We start from the raw sequence: 20,077 nt of genomic DNA, 5'->3' as shown, positions 1-20,077 counted from the left end.
AGGTAGCGATGGAGGAAGGAGGGGCGCAGCGATGGAGGAAAGAGGGGCGCAGCGATGGAGGAAGGAAGCGATTCAGGGTTCGGGCAGCTCGCAGCCCAAAAGTTTACCTTTTAATATCACCAAGGGGGGTTTTGAACCCAGGACCTCTTGGTCCTAGGCAAACACCTTCACCACTTGAGCTATCACCTCATTGGCCCTTTTGCAGCTGTTAAAAAAGAAAAAAGAAAAAAAGAAAGAGACTTCTATTAAGTATGAGAAAAGCATACAACAATCACAGCTATAAGCCGGAAGAGAATAGAATCACCCCTATATGTAAGGTGATTTCAACCACTGAGGAGCATCATGATGCCATGTAAGACCTGTGGTACTAGAGGAAGAACATGCCATGGTCCCATTCCCGCATAAATATCACACGCTTCGCCTGCGCAGAACGAGAGGGCCCCTGAATGCGAGCCCAAGTAGCCATAAGAGTGTGGATGATATCACCCCATATAGTACTAATGCACTGAGACCCAAAAATCTGGACACCCTCAATAGCCTCTGTGCATCTAGCTCTCCAGATCTGCCATGCTGTAATACTGGCAATAATCTCCCAACTGGTGTCAATCCTCTATCTAGGGGGTGTATAATCAGAGTGAGGAACATCCTGCAATAAACCATGCTGGGCAATACCTCTACGAATGAAAAAGACAGAATCTGTACCACTGCCCTCATAAAAAAGTTTTGCAGCTGTTTTGCTGATGTTTTTGTGGGAAAATCTGGTGGGAGTCGCACCCGCATCTTGGTTTCTTGTAAAAAGCTTTTATTTAAATAAAGAAGTTCCTACGGAGGGCCGGCCGTTCCGGCTCAGTGTGCTGTTTATTCATATTTCTTGTGGCTTCCTGCTGTGTACTCTCTGTTTGAATACTTGAAGTGTCTGTCTTCAGTTCCGGGTCTCTGTATATTTGTGATATCCTCTTAATCTGTCCAAGTAAAAGGAGCATTGCATTATGGATAGTGTAGCTGAAAAAAGGCTGGTTCTTCATTGGATTGTCTACATCAGTCCACTCCCTCTCATCTTGTCAATCTCCTTCTTGGCTGGATAGAATTAAAAAAACATGAGTGATGAATCTTGATTTCGAACGCTTGTCACTTGCTTGGGAATCAACACTTCTGCCGCCCCCCCCCCCCTCACCCACCCACACACATGGCGGCAAGCCTGATCCCTGGGCCATTGCACCCCCGCTGTCCTCGCCATTGTCTTCTCCCCTTCCACCTTCCCCATCCCTGCTTACAGCCTTCCTCTGAGCTGTCGCCAACCCCCACTCCTGCCGTCCCCCCCCGCCCCCCGCCCCCCCCCCCCCCCCGCATCATCCCCCCTGTGGACCCGGACAGGCCTCCCTCCGCCACTGTGCCTTCATCACGCCTGCATCCTCCCTCCTACTTCCCGCTGTCTGCTGCCCCTCCTCCCTCTCGTTTCAGCCCTGCGTGCTGTCCTCTGCTCCACAACCTCTGTGTTTCTCCTGTGTACGGCCCTTTTGCCTCTCTGCTGCGTGCCTGGTTCCACGCTCCCCGTTCGTCACTAGCCCTCCCTCTTCCATCGCCCGTCACTTTCCGAGCAGGTTTTTAGCTTTCGGGTTGTTCTTCATTGGCAAGAGTAGGCACTTTTGGTCTTCATTGGGTAGGCTGCCCACTGAAAGTGGCAAAAGGGATGTGATTGTGTATGAGTTGTCCCATATGAACATGGGTGTTAAAATACCTCAAGTTGTATAAAAAGGGCATGTACTGGAGTGTTTGATTCAATTCATTCGATTGATTGCAATTGAACTCTCTTGTTTATTGTGTTTCAATGTACTCCCTATTCTACTCGCATTCTGTTTATGCTTTATCAGCAATCATGACTGCTACAGATGTAGTAGTCTTTCGCACATCTGGTGGGACGACGTTGAGCTTCCATCACTCCCCCGCCCCAGATCTCGAGGTTCCTTTTGTGGCTAGTTCTTTGATTGTGCCATTATTCGTCAAGAGCTCCACTCGCCTGCCTCACTCTTCCCTTACTCGCCTCCTCCAACTCGACCTCTGCAACTGCTTGTATACCTCCTGCCTCACCCATCCAACCTGCAGCTTCTCCTGCTCCCTTCCAAGCTTCACCCCCCTCTCCACCAGCGTCTACACCTCAATGCCATCATTCTCTGGCTGCTGCCACTGTGGCCTGCTTGCCGTGTCCTCGCCATCCAAACTGATCGGTGCAAGGCCGCCGTTTCCCATTTCTGCCCTGCCGATTCCACTTGCTATTGGTTGCCCAGCGCTCCCTCGCACCCTTCAAACGTTGGTGTCCTTGCAATTGCCTCCCTCAGCATCCACTACTCGCCTCCTTCACACACGGGCAACCCACTACTTCTTGCCTCCTCCACACCATAGGGAAGTCCTATCCTCCATTACTCACCTGCTCGCCCCTTCACACATTTCAGCCTTTAGTTGATGCCTTCACACACATGGACAATTCCATGCCCTCATGAGCATGACAGCAGCCAGGCCAAGCCTCAGTCACTGCCAAGAGGCTTCAGCCTCATCACGGGCCCCACCCTCGCCCCACCAACCGACTGACCTGCGGCCTTATTCTCTGATCAGAGAAGAGGGTCATGGAGCCCGCTCTGTGCAAAGACGATGGCATGGCCTCTACCCTGAGAAGGGTGCAGCAGCAGCACAGCCATAGGCAGAGTAGCAGCAGAGGGCACATGACGACTGCCTTGGCTCACCTCACTCGCCCCCTTATACCCACAACCTCCTTATCTCACCTGCACTTATCACCCCTCACACCGCGTGGTGCAGAAAGTTGGTCAGGCTGATGGCTACATTGGGTCAGCTGCATCTGATACAGTGGGTAGCCAATGCTAAATGGCAGAGCTGGCTGCTTCCTTGGCACGTGGACTACATCACTGCTACTTCTATTTGGAGTCTGGACTTCATCAACACCTCTCTTTTGGACATGAGCATGTGCTTTTAGTCTCAATTGGGTGTGAAAGTACCTCAAGTTGTATAAAAAAAGGCATGCCCTTCAGCACGTGCTGCTTTAATTTGTGGCATGCATGATTTCCTATGTTGTCTCTGCATCCAAGTTAGGTCATCATCAAAGTAGATGGGGTCCCCTGGTAGGTTTCTCAGATTAACTCTCTGTCTCATGAAGGTTTGCCTGCTCACTTCGTGTGCAAACTGTAGCATTAGGGCTTTACTTTGGGTGGGGTCCTTGGGTGGGGCTTTCCTCCATATCTTGGTGAATGGAAGTGGTGCATCCTCCGCGTGGCCTAATTTTATGCATAAGTTTCGGCCGTCCGCCTCAAGGGTGCACCCCTCTGTCTTTGGAATACCTGTCAGGCGTATGTTCAGACGATGGATTCTCCTCATCTTCTCTTCATCTAGTGTGGATTGGACCATGTGCGTGTCCTCTTGTACTTCTTTCTTAATGTTTTTCTTGACTACTTCCACCCATCCTTCTCTTACTGCTTCCATCTTGCCCTCCAGGGTTTTGGTAATCGTCTGGGTGAGCTCCTCCTTCATGGCTTCTTTGTCTGCCTCGAGGATTTCCCCTTCTTCTGGGCGTTCACGCAGTGAAGCTACTTCGCCTTTAAGCTGGGCAATCTCCTCCTGCATTGTTTCCTTTTCTTTCTTCCATGTTCGAGGAGGTTCTTCTGGACAGTGTTGAGGTTGCTGTCCGTGTTTTTCTTCAAATCCTTCAGCATCTTTTCGAGCTTTTCCATACGTGCCTCCATGACGTTTCTTTTGTCGTTAATCCTTGTGGGCTGTGACTGTTACTTCAACAGACCAGGGTTGGTCTCAACATGCTGCTGACCTTCAGGAGAGAGAGAGAGATGGAGGGGACAAAGGGCGGGGTGCAGGCGGGCAAGAGGGCGCACAGGTGGGAGGGAGGGGAGGGAGAGATGCGCAGGAGAGAGAGACGGGGGGAGGGCAGAGAGAGAGCGAAGGGCAACGTGAGGGGGGGGGGGCGAAGGCAGGCAGCGGGAGAGAGAGCAAGGGGGGCGTAGGCAGGCAGCGGGGGGGGGGGGGGGGGGGGGGGGGGGGGGGGGGGGGGGGCGGCGCGCAGCGGGAAAGAAAGAAAGAAAGAAAGATTTTATTAACGTCTTCCAAAAGACCGAACTCGGCCTATGAGACAAATCGGAATACCTGTATGGGGTATCCTCTGTCATCCCAACAAAATGAAAAAGTACTGAATAAAAAAGCTGAATCTGGGTGTGCAGGCGAAGGGTAGGCAGCGAGAGAAAGAAAGAAAGAAAGAAAGATTTTAATTATCGTCTTCCAAAAGACCGAACTCGGCCTATGAGACAAATCGGTGTACCTGTATGGGGTATCCTCTGTCATCCCAACAAAATGAAAAAGTACTTAACTAAAAAGCTGAATCTGGGTGTGCAATAAGTACAATGAGTGGTGGAGGGGATGGAGCTCTACTACTAGGAGAATGCAAAGCTATATGCATGGAGTATACAATCATGATATGCAACCTAGCTAGCTCCATCCTGTACCATACTGGGGGTATAAAATGGTATACATCAATGAAGGGGGTGTCCACAGCCCCCGGAAGAACATGCCTGGGTGTGCTCTGAAACGAGCCAGTCGCTCCGCACCCTCTGTGTGAAACTGAGCTCTGATCTCTGTCATCTCTCTCTGATATAGGCGTGGTGTCCGAAAGCCAGGTGTCCTGTGTCTCCTGCGGGCTCTGAGTGTCTCTGCTCTTTGGAGAGTAATTCCCTGCCGTGTAGGGGGTGGGAGTGGGATGGATCTCTGAAAAAATGTAGTAATCTGTGTCTGTCGTCCCCCCTCTGGAGCTGTCTGAGCCTGTAATGATGTCTCTCTGTGACGCTGTATGTCTAGAATGAATCTCCCCAGTATGCGCTGGTCTGTTGCCTCAAAGATCTGGCGTAGGGAATGTGGCTCTCTGAATAAAATGGGATATCTCTCTCTGATGGCTGTATATGCTCTGCATCTGCATACACAATGCTCCTCACTCTCCACCTCTCTGCACAATCTGCATACCCTCTCCTCTCTGGGGATCCGTGTTGCTCTGCCAGTCTCAATCTCCAATCGGTGTGATGAAACTCTAAGCTGACCAATAGCCACTCGGGAGCCGTGTGGTAAAAAGCCCTCCATGTATCTAGGCCTCTCTATAAATCCATCATCAGTGATACTCATGAAGTGATCTCTGTAGTATAGCATCTTCGGTGGAAAAGGCTATGTAGGCGATATCCATGTCTCTCGTGTATAGAGCTGCCATAGGTCCTGTCTCAATACTCTGTTCCTCTCACTATGAGAGAGACGGATATGTGGTGCATCCCTGTCATACTGGAATGGTGGTAGATGATCCATGTCTAGGCCATGCTATGAGAACCAATGTGTGACCTGTGCATACCATGATCCTCTGTCTCCTGCCTCAGCCAGGTGTCTAGATGCCTCAAAAGCTCTGTATGACAATCTGTCCTGTGGCATCTCTCTGAATCTGTCTAGCAGGCATATAGTCTGAAATATGGCCTCTACCATCATAGGAGGCGCAGCAAACTCTGCTCGGATAATGTCATGAGGTACTGACGGTTTGCTGCGTATCATGCGTGCCATCATGAGGGCCTGTGGTCTCGCTATCTGTGTCCACCAATGGGTAGCAAGGCCCGGCGCCCATACCGCTGCTCCATACATCAATGCCGGTGTGACTAATGTGTCAAATAGCCACCGCTTCGTCCGGGGTTCCTGAAAATGTGCCTGGTGGCACTGTCTCTCTAGCATAGCCAATGCTGCATATCCCGTGTCTGGTGAAGCGTGTGGCTGCTGCAGAGAAGGTAACCCCTAGGTACACGTATGATGTCACCACCTCCACCTGGCGTCCTGCGAGAGTGAATGTCAGCTGACTCCTGCCCTGTCTTGATGTATGAAAGACCATAACCTTGGTTTTCCCAAGGTTCACAGTAAGACCCCTCTGTGTGCAGAAATCATCGAGTGCATGTAGATGCTGCTGTAGACCACCTGGAGACTCAGACACTAATACAATATCATTAGCATAAAGCATAATTTGTACTGAGGTACCTGCTAAATCAACTCCATCTCCGCCTCCCCGTGTAATGAAGTCAGCCACCTCATCAATGTATAACCCAAATAGCGTGGGGGAAAGTGGGCATCCTTGCTTCACACCAATGGTGCTAGCAATAGTCTCGGACATACCTCCTGGACATCTAACTCGCCCAAAAGCTTGCTCATATAATGCATAAATGCCCCATGTCATATCTGCTGGTATGCCAAGAGACTACAGGCGCTGAAGGAGCCTCTCTCGTGGTACTGTGTCAAATGCCTTGCGGAAATCCACAAAGCAGGAATAGAGCTTTCTCTTCCTCACTCTGGCCTGATCAATCATACATCTCAAAGTGAATACATGGTCAGTGGTAGAGAAAGCTCTCCTGAAGCCTGCCTGCCCTGATGAGCGTAAACCTGCTCGCTCAGCATATAAGCTAAGCTCTTGCTCCAACACTGCACCATAGAGTTTGGCCAGCACGTGGCCAACCATAACTGTCCTGTAGGTGCTCGGATCGAGCATATCCCCTGTTTTGTGAATCGGCACAATGGTGTGCATCGTCCACTCCGCAGGCAAACCCTCTGCTAGTGCCCTGTTAAACAGGTGTGCAAGAAAACGAGCGAAAGAATCTACTGCATATATGAGATGCTCACCCTGCAGGCCCATATGGTCGGCGGCCCGTCCATGCTGTAGGCGGCGGATAGCTTCCTGTACCATCGAGAGTGGGTAAAGAAGCTAGCTGTGGTAGGTCGAGGCTCCTGTGGCTGAGGTATAGGTGGCTGCTGTGGGGCGTGGTATAGGCCCTCTGCATATGTGTGCCATGTCTGTGGGTCTGCAATAGGTGTTGGTGTCCGGGGCTCTCTGAAGTGCCACCATGAGACAGGGCTATCTCTACTCATGAAGAAATGAAAGATCTCTAGTTCCTGTATCTCTGCGAAGGCCCGCCTTTTGCGGCGAGTAAGTCTCTTCATCTCTCTCCTCGACTCCTGCTCTGTGATGGCTCCCAAGGCTCTCTGTATACGGAGCCGTGAGTATAGGGCTCTGCACTCGTCATCATACCATCTGTTTTGGGGCATAGTCCCAGATCTCGCAGGCTCTCCTGAGTGGACACGATGTGGGAAGCTCTGTAATGCAGCCATGTGTAGGAGTGATGCCAGCTGGGCTGTAATGGTATCCATAGGTGCCAGGGGATCCATGAGTAGGAGCCCATCCTCTACTCTGCCAGTGTATATGTCTGCCATGTCATGTGTGAAGTAGATGGTAGTGTGTGGCGTCGGTATGTGGGGGGCTGGTGATACTGGTGATCCGGCCTGGTGATCCGGCTAGTGAAAATGCCAAGTATGTATGATCTGCCCCAATAGGACAAGGTGGAATGGAGAATGAGGTGACATGTTGTGATGCCTCGAAAGACCCCATAATGTAGTCTACCACCGTGCCTTCGGTCCGTGTATGACCCCCATGTGGGAAGCATGTCAGCCCTCCTGATCCCGGCCACTGTAGCATCCCGTTATAAATAACGAGACGATGCCTGGCTCCCAACTCTAGTAAGTGGTCCCCATAATGTCCTCTGTCTGGTCCAGTGTCCTCTGATGCCCGACTAGCCCCTATCTCCTCTGGATCAACAGGGTGGAAGATCTCCATGTCATCATAGTCATACACCTCACACTGTCTGCTCTGTGTGTGGGCATTGAAGTCGCCCGTAAGAAATACTTCCCCTAGTGTAGAATAATGCATAATCTCCTCTAACAGACAAGTGTATGGCGAGGCTCCGTCTCCTCCTCCTGTGGCATGTCCTCTGTAATGACATAGGAGGATCCTGATGGAGGAAAGTAACATAGAGCTATGTATATAACCCTGTCCTGTGAGAGCTGTAATCTGATCCACATGTATCTGGCCTCTGGATCCTGTGCTACCACTCTTAGTCTGCCCTGTAGCTCCCGTCTGAATAGAACTGCTACTCCCCCCGACCCTCTCGAGGTATCCTGGCGTGTGGTCCTCCTGTATGCTGACTCCCACTGGAATCCCTCTACTCGAGGTAGCCCTCTCTCTGGGCTCTGATGTGTCTCTGTCAGAAGTATGATGTCTCTCCCCACCATAACATGCTCCAGTCGTCCAGGCTGCACCGATAGTGAACCATTACAGTTCCATACTGCCATGTGTATCTCAGCGGCCTGGTCTGTGTCCCATAGGCCCCAAACCGCTAATCCATGGGCCGGCCATCAATGATGACCCGACCATCTCGATAGAAGGCCTTCTTGCCTTCTCTCCTCGCGTGTAAGACTCGTGGCATGCAAGCTCTCCTATGCTCAAGCTGCATCCTCGTGAGATCATCATCCAAGAAAATAGGAGCTCCCTCTAAACCCCGTAGTATGACCCTCTTCCTCATGAAGGTGACCCTCTCCGTCTCTCCTGCAAACTGTAGGATGAGGGCTCGCTTGCGTGTTGAGTCTTTCTCGGCTCATTATGCTTTGGTGAAGGAGAGAGGGTGCTCTTCCTTATAGCCGAGCTTCATGCATAGAAGCTGTCCATCTTTCTCGGGAGTGGAGTCGGGTGTCTCGGCTATACCTGTGACTTGAATGTTGAGGCGGCGGGCATGCCTCATCTTCTCCTCCTCAATGGTGGTGTGAATGATTTTGTGTTCTTCCCTTTGAGTCTCCTCCCTCACTTCTTTACGGATGTTCTTCTTCACCACCTCAACCCATCCTGACTGCTTGGCTTCGAGTTTTCCCTCCATGTCCTTTGTGATCTCCTTGGAGATCTCTTCTTTGATGGCCGTGAGAGTGTTGTCATTGATCTCCCCTTCTTCTTTGTGGAGGCGACAGCAGGCGGCGAGCAGGGGAGAGCAGGGGCGAACGAACAGGTGGCGAGCAGGTTCGAAGAGAGAGCCCTGCTCGAAGAGAGAGGGAGGCGCGAGCAGGCGGCGAGCAGGGGCGAGCGAACAGGTGGCGAGCAGGTTTAGGAGAGGGAGAGAAGTGACGCTTGGTGTGTGGTAGGAGAGCAGGGGCGAGCGAACAGGCGGCGAGCAGGTTCGAAGAGAGAGGGAGGCGACAGCAGGCGGCGAGCAGGGGAGAGCAGGGGCGAGTGAGCAGAGAGAGTTGTATTAACGCTTCAAAAGGCCAAAATGACCTATGAGACCAAAAGGTTACATCATATCCATGAGGTACATCATCCTGGGTACAAAAGAGTAATAAAGAAAGATAACAGAAATCTAGAACTATAAAATTTGATCTAGGTACATTAGGAGAGAGCTCTCATATCACCCTAATGCATCCCTCATGGGCCGCTGTGACATGGTGCTCAAGGTAGTAAAACTGAGTTGGCGCAAGAAGGCCCTGCGATGATGGGAGATGATGGCCCGGATCCTCTTGTGGTGGCGTGGCCGTGGGCGAGGGCATGGGGTTTGGGGCGTTGAGCTCTGCATAACTCAGTGGCTCTATTGAGTGTCACACCTCTCGGCCGAGCTCTTGCACTAGAGTCTAGCCTATGGTCAAATGAAGAAAAAGAAGAAGAAGGAGTAGAAGGCGTAGGAGGAGGAGGAGGAGGAGGAGGAGAACAAAGAAAGAAAGAAAGAAAGTTGTATTAACGTCTTCAAAAGGCCAAAATGACCCATGAGACCAAAAGGTTACATCATATCATAGTCACAAGGGACGGGGGACGATAACGGGGGACGGGGACAGGACGGGGGACGGGAAACGGGGACGGTGTCACAAACCCCTATATTCTAGGGACATGCGGATGCGTGTCAGGCCTAGAAACATGCGGATGCATGTATGTATTATACCTGGGCATGTGTATGGATCATATGAGTGGATGCATATGAGTCCAAGGACATGGCAGGACATTTGTGGACCTTCGAGCGGTGCCCGTGTGGATTCCGGCCATGCACACATGGTGTGTTATGATGGCAGGCGGAATATTTTCAAGTACAAGAATGATGATAGGTGGTTTATGGATTATTCTTTTTGGCTCCCTTTATTTGGGATGCATTGGACTTATGGAACTCATGGTTCACTTACCTTGTGTAGTGTTCTCTTGTCCTACGTGCTCTCTTGAAGATTGTTTCTACCATGTGAGGGTGGAACAATAGAGAGCAGATGGAAGGGAACATGGGCACTTCAAAGGGTAGTGACAAGCACAACATACCCTTTGTAGTGTTCTCTTGTCCTACGTGCTCTCTTGAAGATTGTTTCTACCATGTGTGGGTGGAACAATAGAGAGCAGATGGAAGGGAACATGGGCACTTGAGAGGGTAGTGTGAGTTGGTGGCCGAAATGCCTACAAACTATTGGTGGCCGAAATGCCTATAAACTATGTGTAGCAGAAATGCTTATGGAACACCAGGTTATCTATGCCTGCGAGTGATTGTTTTATCTCTTGAGCCCACCTCTCATCCAAGGTGTGTGGTCAGAGTACCAACATGGAGTGCAAGTGGTAAAGTGGACATGACAGGACTTATGTCTATGCCAAGGGTCATGTGGACCGATGTCTTGTTGGCAGGAGACTTATTTTGTCTCGCCCATTTACTTGGGACATGGATTATGATATCTGGACTTATGGGACTTATTTTGTCTCACCCATTCACTTGGGACATGGATTATGATATCTGGACTTATGGGACTGATTTGTCTCGCCCATTCACTTGGGACATGGATTATGATATCTGGACTTATGGGACTGATTTGTCTCGCCCATTTATCTTGGGACATGATTTTGATATTGGTATTATGGAGACTTATTTAGTCTCGCCCATTTCTTTGGGACACGGATTCTTCAGTTATATTGGATTTTTGAGAGTGTCTCGTCTCGCCCAATCGATGGGACATGATTATATCTTGAATATATACCTTGAAGCTTAAAGTTGCGGACAACTTTTAAGACGCTGGGGAGGATGTCACCAGCCTGGACATTTCCTAGTCTGAAAGGGGTCTGGTGGACTCCAGGGTGCTTAAATATTTGGAAAGTACAAGCTTTGGGAATGGGGGATTATCCTAGAATACAAAGGACCACACTCCTAAAATTTAGGAGAGTTGCTATTTTTGGCTCGACTCCGATGGAAATTCTGTTCGCGTCATTACATCTGGAATTGAGCAGATACCAAGAGTTGGCAAAGTGCCTATGACAGAATGTCTACCAGTTGGGATATTTTTAGAGGTAAAGATTATGGAAGGACCCATCTCTTAGATTGGGACATGTGGCAAGAAAGTGGACCAAAGTGAGACAAGTGGCCTGACACTTGTTAGAAAAAGGATCAAAGTGAGACAAGTGGCCTCACACTTGTCACTTCAGCTATTGTGTGGCTCTCCACTTGTCATCGTAGCCTTCTCTTGCCATTTTAGCTCATGGGAGGCCCAAATCTATAAATTGGAGCCCTCTCTCTTCATTAATAGAGGCTCTCTTGCTGCACACTAGCCTCTACCACCGTTACAGGCTGCCCTAATGATGGCTACTCTCTTTCTCTCTCTCTTGAAGGCTGCCCATGAAGAATACCGGCTGTTGGGGACTGTTTTGGAGGCTTCCATCGCGAAGAAATACTGAAGGCAAGGGTATTTAATCATTTATTATGATTTCTAGCCATTGTACTTGTTGCACCAGCATTTGTACTTGTTGTACCTATTGTACCAGCCATCGTACCGGCTGTACCACCCACTGTACCTGCTGTACCAGCCACTGTACCTACCGTACTAGTCATTGTACCTACTCTACCAGCATTTGTACTTGTTGTACTTGCTGTACCAGCCACTGTACCGACTGTACCAGCCACTGTACCTACTGTACCAGCCACTGTACCTACTGTACCAGCTCTATTACATGAAGACCCGTGGTTTTTGGGGAAGAATCAGTACCCACACGGAGGTATATGGATTATATGGTTGGCTCGACGGCATTTCTACAGCCTATGTTCCGGCTTGGTAGCCTTGTGTTGGGCTGTGTTATGGCATTTGTATAGGGATAATCCGGCATCTCCCGTGGGGAGAGTAAGGCCCTCAAAGCTTGTACATGATATTATTCTCCTTGGGTAATAAAATACCCCAAGGGGGGGGTCGGCCCATTCCGGCCTCTATGCGGTGTCACATGTACAAGCTCCATTTTCAGCATTTGTGGATGTTTTGTCCAGCTTTATGTTTTATGCAAAGTGATGATGGATATGTGTTAAGGCTGTGGCCATGTTTAAATGTTTTAATATGCATTGATGGTATCAACAAGTGTGTCAAAGGCCCTAGTCCCCCGGGCACTCCCGCCGCGAGTTACAGACGGGGGTAGGAACGGCACATAAAAATTACTTTGTCAGTACCACCCACTTGCCTATACGGGCAAAGCTTGCATGTCCATGGCTGTGCACCACCTCCATGAGGGGATGGGGTGTGATTGACCTCATCCCACCATGTCCATCCCGTCGTCCTTCTACGGGTAGTCGGAACTTGAAGAGCCACTGCTACGAGGAGGATGCGAGAGAGTGTGTGAGGGAGAGTGTGTGTCTTGAGAGGCTACAGCTTGCTTGTGTGAGAGCTTGAAACTTGAGACCTTGGCCCTTGAGGCTTGCCGCTTGAGGGAGAGAGTGTGTGTGTGTGTGTGAAGCTAAAGCTTGAAGTGTGAGGGAGTGTGTGTGAGGGAGGGAGACAAGAGAGAGGCCAAGGCTCAAAGCCTCAAAGGCTCAAGGCCTATGGGCCAAGGCTAAAGGCCCATGAAAAGCCCCTCCCAAACGGCGAAAAGAAAAGGTCAAAAATGTGACCATTGCCCAAACAGTAACCTGCAGGCGTTCCCATGCAGCCGTCCCCTCTTGGATCCGTCCCCAAAACGGCGTCCCTTGTGAGGGACGCCTAGCTGGGGACGTCCGTCCGTCCCCGTCCGTCCCCATCCCACAGTGTTCTCGGGACGGCGTCCCCCTGTTCCAAGGGTCCGTCCCCTCCGTCCCCTGTGACTATGCATCATATCCATGAGGTACATCATCTTGGGTACAAAATAGTAATAAAGAAAGATAACAAAAATCTAGAACTATAAAATTTGATCTACGTACATGAGCAAAGAGCTCTCATATCACCCTAATACATCCCTCATGGGCCGTTGTGCCATGGTGCTCAAGGTGGTAAAATTGAGCTGGCGCGAGAAGGTCCTGCGATGATGGGAGATGATGGCCCGGATCCTCCTATGGTGGCGTGGCTGTGGATGAGGGCCATTGGGTGTGGGGCGTTGAGCTCTGCATAACTCTGCGGCTATGTCGAGTGTCACACCTCTCGGTCTAGCTCCTGCATTAGCTTGTGGTCCGGGTATGGTGGATGGATCGGGCCTTTGGAGTGCTGGTATGGAAGAAGTCGGTGAGAGCTCTTTGTGCTGGTCCTCGAGCGAGTACAAGTGATCTGGATCTCACTAAGGACTCCCTGTGTCTGCAGAGCTCTAGAAGAAGGAGTCCCAGGCATCTCTTATCCGGGAAGTCCATGATCCTGGAAGGTGGTCCTAACCCAGCTTAGAAGAGGCAGTGGAACCTCCCCTGAATCTCATAGTACACAGGGCATCGGCGTATGTAATGGTCCTCTTTCTAGGGCTCTGTGTGACAGAGCTAGCATCTCATGTCCTCTGGTGCGGCCACCTTGGGCCCATATCTGGCAGTCTCCACTCTCAATTGGTGGGACGAGGTGCGCATTTGGCCGATCGCACATCTCACTCCAAAAGATAGGTGTATGTCCATGTAGTGTGGGTGGATGATGAAACCATTCTTAGGAGGTGATATGTGTAGAAGGTCATCTTCATCCCCAGTGGACGACTAGGTGAACTCCATGTCCTTTGAGTATCCAGAGAGAGAGAGAGGTATAAAGAAAGAAAGAAAGAAAGTTGTATTAACGTCTTCAAAACGCCAAAATGACCTATGAGACCAAAAGGTTACATCATATCCATGAGGTACATCATCCTAGGTTAAAAATAGTAATAAAGAAAGATAACAAAAATCTAGAACTATAAAATCTGGTCTAGGTACATGAGTAGAGAGTTGTCATATCATCCTAATACATCCCTCATGGGCCGCTGTGACATGGTGCTCGAGGTAGTAAAACTGAGCTGGTGTGAGAGAGAGAGGTGATGTGATAGTTGGAAGTGCTCACTATAATAATGAGTTTAAGTACAAGGTACTATACACCTAGGGATAAGTGTCCCAACACACCAAGGGTGTCTTTACACTGGGAAAAAACCCAAGCCAACACTTGGTAAAAAGTGCTCTTGTGTAAGTGACTGTTCACACCAGGACTTCTCACAGGCCAAAGGCTAACAATGATGCTGACAAGAAGGACATTTAGTAAATGCAATGCGTGTGTTTTCTCTTCTACTACACGACACTCTCACCTGGCTCCCTCTCTTTAAAGTAAGATGAAGATAAAGACATCAAAAGTGAGATTATAATTCATAGAAGGAAAGATGAAAGGATCGGGAGAAGTAAGGTTTTCAGCTAATCTTGCCTCTCCAAATAAGAGGGCAACTCTTTGTTGGAAGAAAGTCTTCTGACTCAAGATTATATGAATAGAGACATATGATGAGTGTTGGTATGGCTCATCCATGCAAATTGGGTTATTTGGACGAACCAGATTTGGTAGAAAATAAAAGAGAGAAAACTAAGTGAGAGAGCTAAAATGTAAGGATGGAGTAACAAAGACACAAGAATGCACAAATGAGGAGGCTTCGCTCATTGATTTGAAAGAGAGAGGAGGGCTCCTTTTATAGATGGAAAGTGACCCTCTCTCACCTTGTTATAACTTACAACAATAAAATTCTTCATCCCTCCGTGACATAAGGCCGGATGCTACTATTATTTGTCCTTCTTGGCTACTCTTGACATGTGTCTCCTTGCATTATTTAACGAAAAGATCTTTGACTTAGTGATTAGATGTTATCCCACCTTGAGTTCACACAAATACACATGTCAAAAGTTTTCCATGTCCACCTAGGATTTCTAGAAGGATTCCATCAATTATGCACTCCTTCAATCCAAAGAAATATCACAATTTTTTGGCTGAGGAGTAGAGACATATCTCAATGATTGGTCTAGTACATGTTTGGAACAATTTTAGACCGGATTTGTGCAGTGTGTTTGTGTATAGAACAACCCTGGCTGTGGGGCACCTCATGAGCCCATCATGGACACGTTTAGTGACTTTTATCATTAGTTTTAAGGCCATACAAATTGCAATATGACTTGTAGATGTTATAAGGGGTGGAGTTTATTTATTTCTTGGAGGGGGGGATTTTCCTATGAATAGGGACCCCAACCGCCTCATTCATCGTTCTTGGTATTGGAGCTCCCCTTCTCACCTAAGCTTACCTTCTCTCACTATTGGAGTAGACAGGAGATTCAGATTTCAGCCCCAAACCCAGGCAGCAAGTTTCAGCCTGATGCAGCCAGTAATCCACTTGTAGACTGATTTTGTCAGCCTGATTTGGGTTGTGAAGGAAGTTAGGTTTTCAGTAGTAATTTCAGTTTAGTTTAGATTTCATCCTTAAGCCATAGTTCTGGCAAGCCTGTACATAGAGTTTGCTCATAGAAGAATACATACTATCTTTGTGTGCGTGTGATTTGTTCTAGTTATTCTGCTACTCTTTTTCTCTGTTAATCACATGCATTTTGAATAGATAGGCCTTTATCTGAGCAAAAGTGGCAAATGGCTCTCACAGTTGCTTTGACAAAAAGTCCGTATTTGCATTTGCCACGTCCAGGGTGATATATTTCAAATGGGCATCCCTTTAAAACTCTTTATGCTTGATGCACCTAATACTCACTAATGCAAAATCCATTGAAAAGACTTGTAATGTTCATTTAGATGGGGCTGCTAAGAGGGCATTCAAGAGTAGACTCTACTTTCAATGGTATGCAGGTTCAGGATGTCTGTATCTGTGGCTACAAGAGCGTGCATTGGATGGACAAGGCACAGCTGTGGTTAAGGGGCTGCTCAAATGTTTAGATCTCATCGAAAAAGACCCTTCCACAATCGTGACTCCATCTCATGAACTCCAAATAATGTGTCTTCTCTTCATGATACGGGCTTTCCTTTCCTTGGTATGCAAGCATTTCTTTTAATTTGAAAATTTATCCTGGTGTTCATGCATTTGCAGCTTGTCATGTGCAATACATAGGAAGTGTATGTATGATCTGCATTTGCACGTATTGCACATATAATCATGAGAGCAATAACCGTACATGATCCGGGCCCCCATTGAAACAATCCTTATAGTCACTCAAGGCCAAGTTCTTTGTTCATAGATCTCTTATCCTCTTAACTTAACCTCATCATATTGCAGACTCCTGTATCCCATAAGGGCTTACAACAACAAAGTTCTTATAATGTTTTTATGGCTGTTTTAGCTTGTTGACCTTTCAGTAAGTTTGTACATGGTTTTTCCTACTTTTGTCTCAGATGCAAAGTGTCTGTAGACTGTCCAATGCTACATTTCATGATTCAAAGAGACTCAGATAAAATGGCTGAAAATTGCCCACTTTACCTTGAGAATGAGAGAGTGCGTCCCCTGCCATGTCGCCAAGTGGGTAGGAGGTCAAAGTTTCCCTACAGCCGGGGGTGACCCGATGAATAAAGTGGCGGGCTAATCAACCCATAGTGAAAATTTCCCTCTCAAAAGAACAAAAGGACTGAGAGAGAGCTGTGCATTATGAATTGGGATTTGACTGCTTTGGCAGTGGACTCAAGACTATGATTATCTACACCTACAGATTTTTCTCGTCACATGTGCACCATCATGTGGTGGACGTTGTGACCTTAGGACAGGCACCTCATTCTGCCTCCTTTAGAACTTGTCATGGAGGAGTTGACTCAACCTGGTTGAGAGAGGAAACGGCTGTTCCAGTCCCTAGAAACACGTTTCTTTGTTTCAGGACCCCATCGGTTTCCATGGCCGTTTCTTGTTTCCTAAGTGATATTGTCACAGGAAACGGCCGTTTCCACCCCCCAAAAACTCGTTTCCCCATTTCCATTCCTCGAACGTTTCCGTTCCCGTTTCTCATTTCTGGTCACTATTCTCAACCTTCTACCAAATAGCAAGTTTGATAGCATGTTAGATTTAGAGACTTGAATACATAGACACTGGAGAAAGTACGCAAATCAACCATCTTTAGAGAATTGCCCTGGTGAGAGTTCAGAGCCTTAGCCCTATTATTTCATCGACTCTCACTGGCCTCACTTGGCACTATTAGCTGCCTCATTGCTGCAGCCAGGTTTGATTGAACTCTAACATGAAGAGTACTTTTTTTTGCTATGTGAATGAATCCTTAATAAGTGTAATATTTTTATGTCTTTATATGCCAAAAATGCGTCCCAAAATGCTTTATATGCCAAAAATGCGTCCCAAAATATGGCTTCAGGAGAACTGCCCCTTTGCCTGGTTATAGTAGAACCAAGGGGAGTGGTACTGGCATGACCCCACCATTTGGACGGAGGCTCGAGGCTGAGAGACTCTCCCCCGATTTTCTCTCAGACTATCAGCAACATGGACCACAGAGACCCGCATGAGCCACGTGTGATTTCATGAGCAGCATCGCCACCTTCTGGCATATAAGATCTGCCAGATGCAGTGAGGCCATTGACACAGTTGTCACCCCATGGACACCAGTGCTAAGCCCCTCCCATCATCCTTATAAAATAGTAGCTAGCCTGCCTCTGCTATCTGGGCGACCGCATCCCATGTGACTGCGAGAGCGGCGCTCAGATCAGATGTGAAGAGTCCGAGGATGTGCTACCATACCTGCTAGGCCTTGGAGCAATCCCAAAGGCAGTGCTGCTGGCTCTCCCTGGAGGTGCCGCATCGGTGGCAATTGGCCCACAGCTGAGCAGGCGCCATCCAAGTCGTGAGGCTCCTATGAGGTAGTAGCCAAAGAAAAAGTAATGGTCCTTGATGAAGGATGAAGGCATGGCTTATCAGTTTTTGCTAGGCGGCAGGGGTACCAGCAATGGACTGCAGTAAAATCCGTTTGTGTAGCAGGCAGGCAGTGTAATCGGAGAAAGGAATATCCTCCTCTGCAGGGGTTGGGGGGGTGGTTACTGCCGGATCGGCAGGCCACGGACCTTTTCTTGGGCCCACTTCACATGAGCCAGAGGGCGGTTGTCCCAAAGCCATAGACGCAAGGATGTGATGCTTCTGATCTCTAGAGGAGGAGGGTCAATAGATCGTTTCCATCCCTGGCGCCCCACAACCCAGATCCTCTGCGGCGGGGGGAAGAAAGGTCATCGCCAAGGCTACCAGTGGGAGGGCAGCAACAGTTGGCCCCAGAGGCCACCTCGAAGGTACACAAGCGATGGCAGACCTTTACTCAGGTGCTACCTCCTTTCTCTTCAGTGTTGATAGTGCCTTGCTTCTGTGTTACAGGGAATGAGCTTCTTGTAAGTGGCTCAAGTGTGTAGCGCTCGGGCAGCATGTGGCGGCAAAGAGCCAGGTCAACGGTATCTCTGGAACAATGGCAACAAAAGCTTGCCAGCTAGGTGGTGGCGACGGGGAGATTTTGGTAGAGGATCTGCACGATCATGGGGGACAGCCAGATTCAGTGTTGTTAGCCAGAGGCTACTAAAGGAGGAGGGTGGGGCTTAAGGGAGGAGATGGTGATGGAGGTAGAGAGGAGAGGTGGTGGGGGCTGTATCTGTATCTTGTTGCCTCCATTGAGGGATAGTCTACATTGGCTTGACATTTTCTTTTGCAAAAAAAAAAAAAAACAAACGATGGCTTTTGCCATCTACAGATTTTTTTTTTAAATTTTAGAAAGGAGACTTCTATAAAGTATGAAAAATTTAGAAAATGTAGATTTCACATGAAGCAAGGTGGAGATCTCAACCAATCAGGAGCCCTGTGCTGCCAATAGGGTCCCGAATGAGATGTGAAAAAGACACCAATGTCCCACTCTCTCATAAACTGGGCGCGCTTCCTCTCTGTAGCCCTCGAAAATCCCTGGATTCTGGCCCAGGTAGCCATAATGGTGTGAATAATATCACTCAAAATCCTGCAAAGACATTGAGAAACAACAACGGGAGTACCCTCAATGGCCTTAGTGCATCTAGCCTTCCAGGTACTCTAGGCTGAGATTCTAGCAATAATCTCCCAAGAACTGTCTAACCTCTGTGCCGGAGGGACAAAGTGTGAAAGTGGCAAATCCTGAAGACAACACTGCCGAGCAACTCCTTGCCTAACCATAATGGCCAAGCTCCTGTCTGTCCCCTCGATCCTCAGCTGAGGCCCAGACTGTGTCAACCAAATGATAGAACCAAAAGAAATGATAACATCCCTCTTAATCCTACCAAAGAGGTGTGCAATCGTAGACCAAACCCTATGTGCTTCCTTGCATTCCCATAAACAATGGTAAACTGACTCCAAAACTCCTGCACATCTAGGGCATGCTGGGCAAGCACCAATAATATACCTCCACTGATTGGTGGCCAGACCACCATGAAGGGAAACCCAGATAAAGGAGGAAATCTGTGGCATTCCTATAAGAATGCCACAATCTCCGCGAAAATACCCTCTGAATGTCAATCGAAATGCCGTAAGACTCCCAATGGGGTCTAAGAGTAGGGACAAACACGTGCTTCCCTAACTTGCCAACAACTCTGATTGGACAAATCTTGGGGCCCTCAATAAGGTCCTGCACATCACATCTCTTCAACTGCCATCCATCCTATACAGAAAAAAAGACCGGTACATCATCCTTCGTAGGCAAGGAGATACCCATAACTTGAAGAGGAACACCTGTCCTAGAGAAAACCCCAAACCAAGAATGATGACGAACTTCCAAAAAAGATCCAGTAATCTAGTGGCTGGGAATGGCTGCCTATATGTAATCTGTGGTCTGCATGATTTGAAGACCATTGCTAAGGACATGAGAGTTTGTAGAGGACATAAGCCATCTTTGGTGAGGCATTTCTCATATGTATGATACTTTAGGTGAAGATGCATCCAAAAAAATGGAATAAAAATTCGGAAGGAATGATGGGGATGGGAGTTGATTTTGGTCATCAAACCTAGGAATGGAATCCCAAGGTGTCACCTTATATA

General features: G+C 48.5%; 1 protein-coding gene across 2 annotated transcripts in view; it reads left to right on the top strand.

The window, feature by feature from the left end:
- Positions 1–16,234, top strand: part of LOC147624089 (uncharacterized) — a 50,592-nt gene extending 34,358 nt beyond the window's left edge. The window contains exon 6 of one of the 2 annotated variants that reach the window (XM_086820949.1): positions 15,904–16,234. In XM_086820949.1, the coding sequence (XP_086677075.1) occupies positions 15,904–16,106 (203 nt within the window). In that variant the 3' untranslated portion in view covers positions 16,107–16,234. The remainder of the gene's footprint in view (positions 1–15,903) is intronic. The other variant, XM_086820950.1, reaches the window with a different exon arrangement.
- The last annotated feature ends 3,843 nt before the right edge of the window (positions 16,235–20,077 follow it).

This window comes from Cibotium barometz, chromosome 26 (assembly GCF_041138505.1).
Source record: "Cibotium barometz isolate CiBa-2024 chromosome 26, ASM4113850v1, whole genome shotgun sequence".
NCBI classification, from domain to species: Eukaryota; Viridiplantae; Streptophyta; class Polypodiopsida; order Cyatheales; family Cibotiaceae; genus Cibotium; species Cibotium barometz.
Note: the sequence above shows the minus strand (reverse complement) of the source record. Positions and strands in the feature narration are given on the sequence as shown.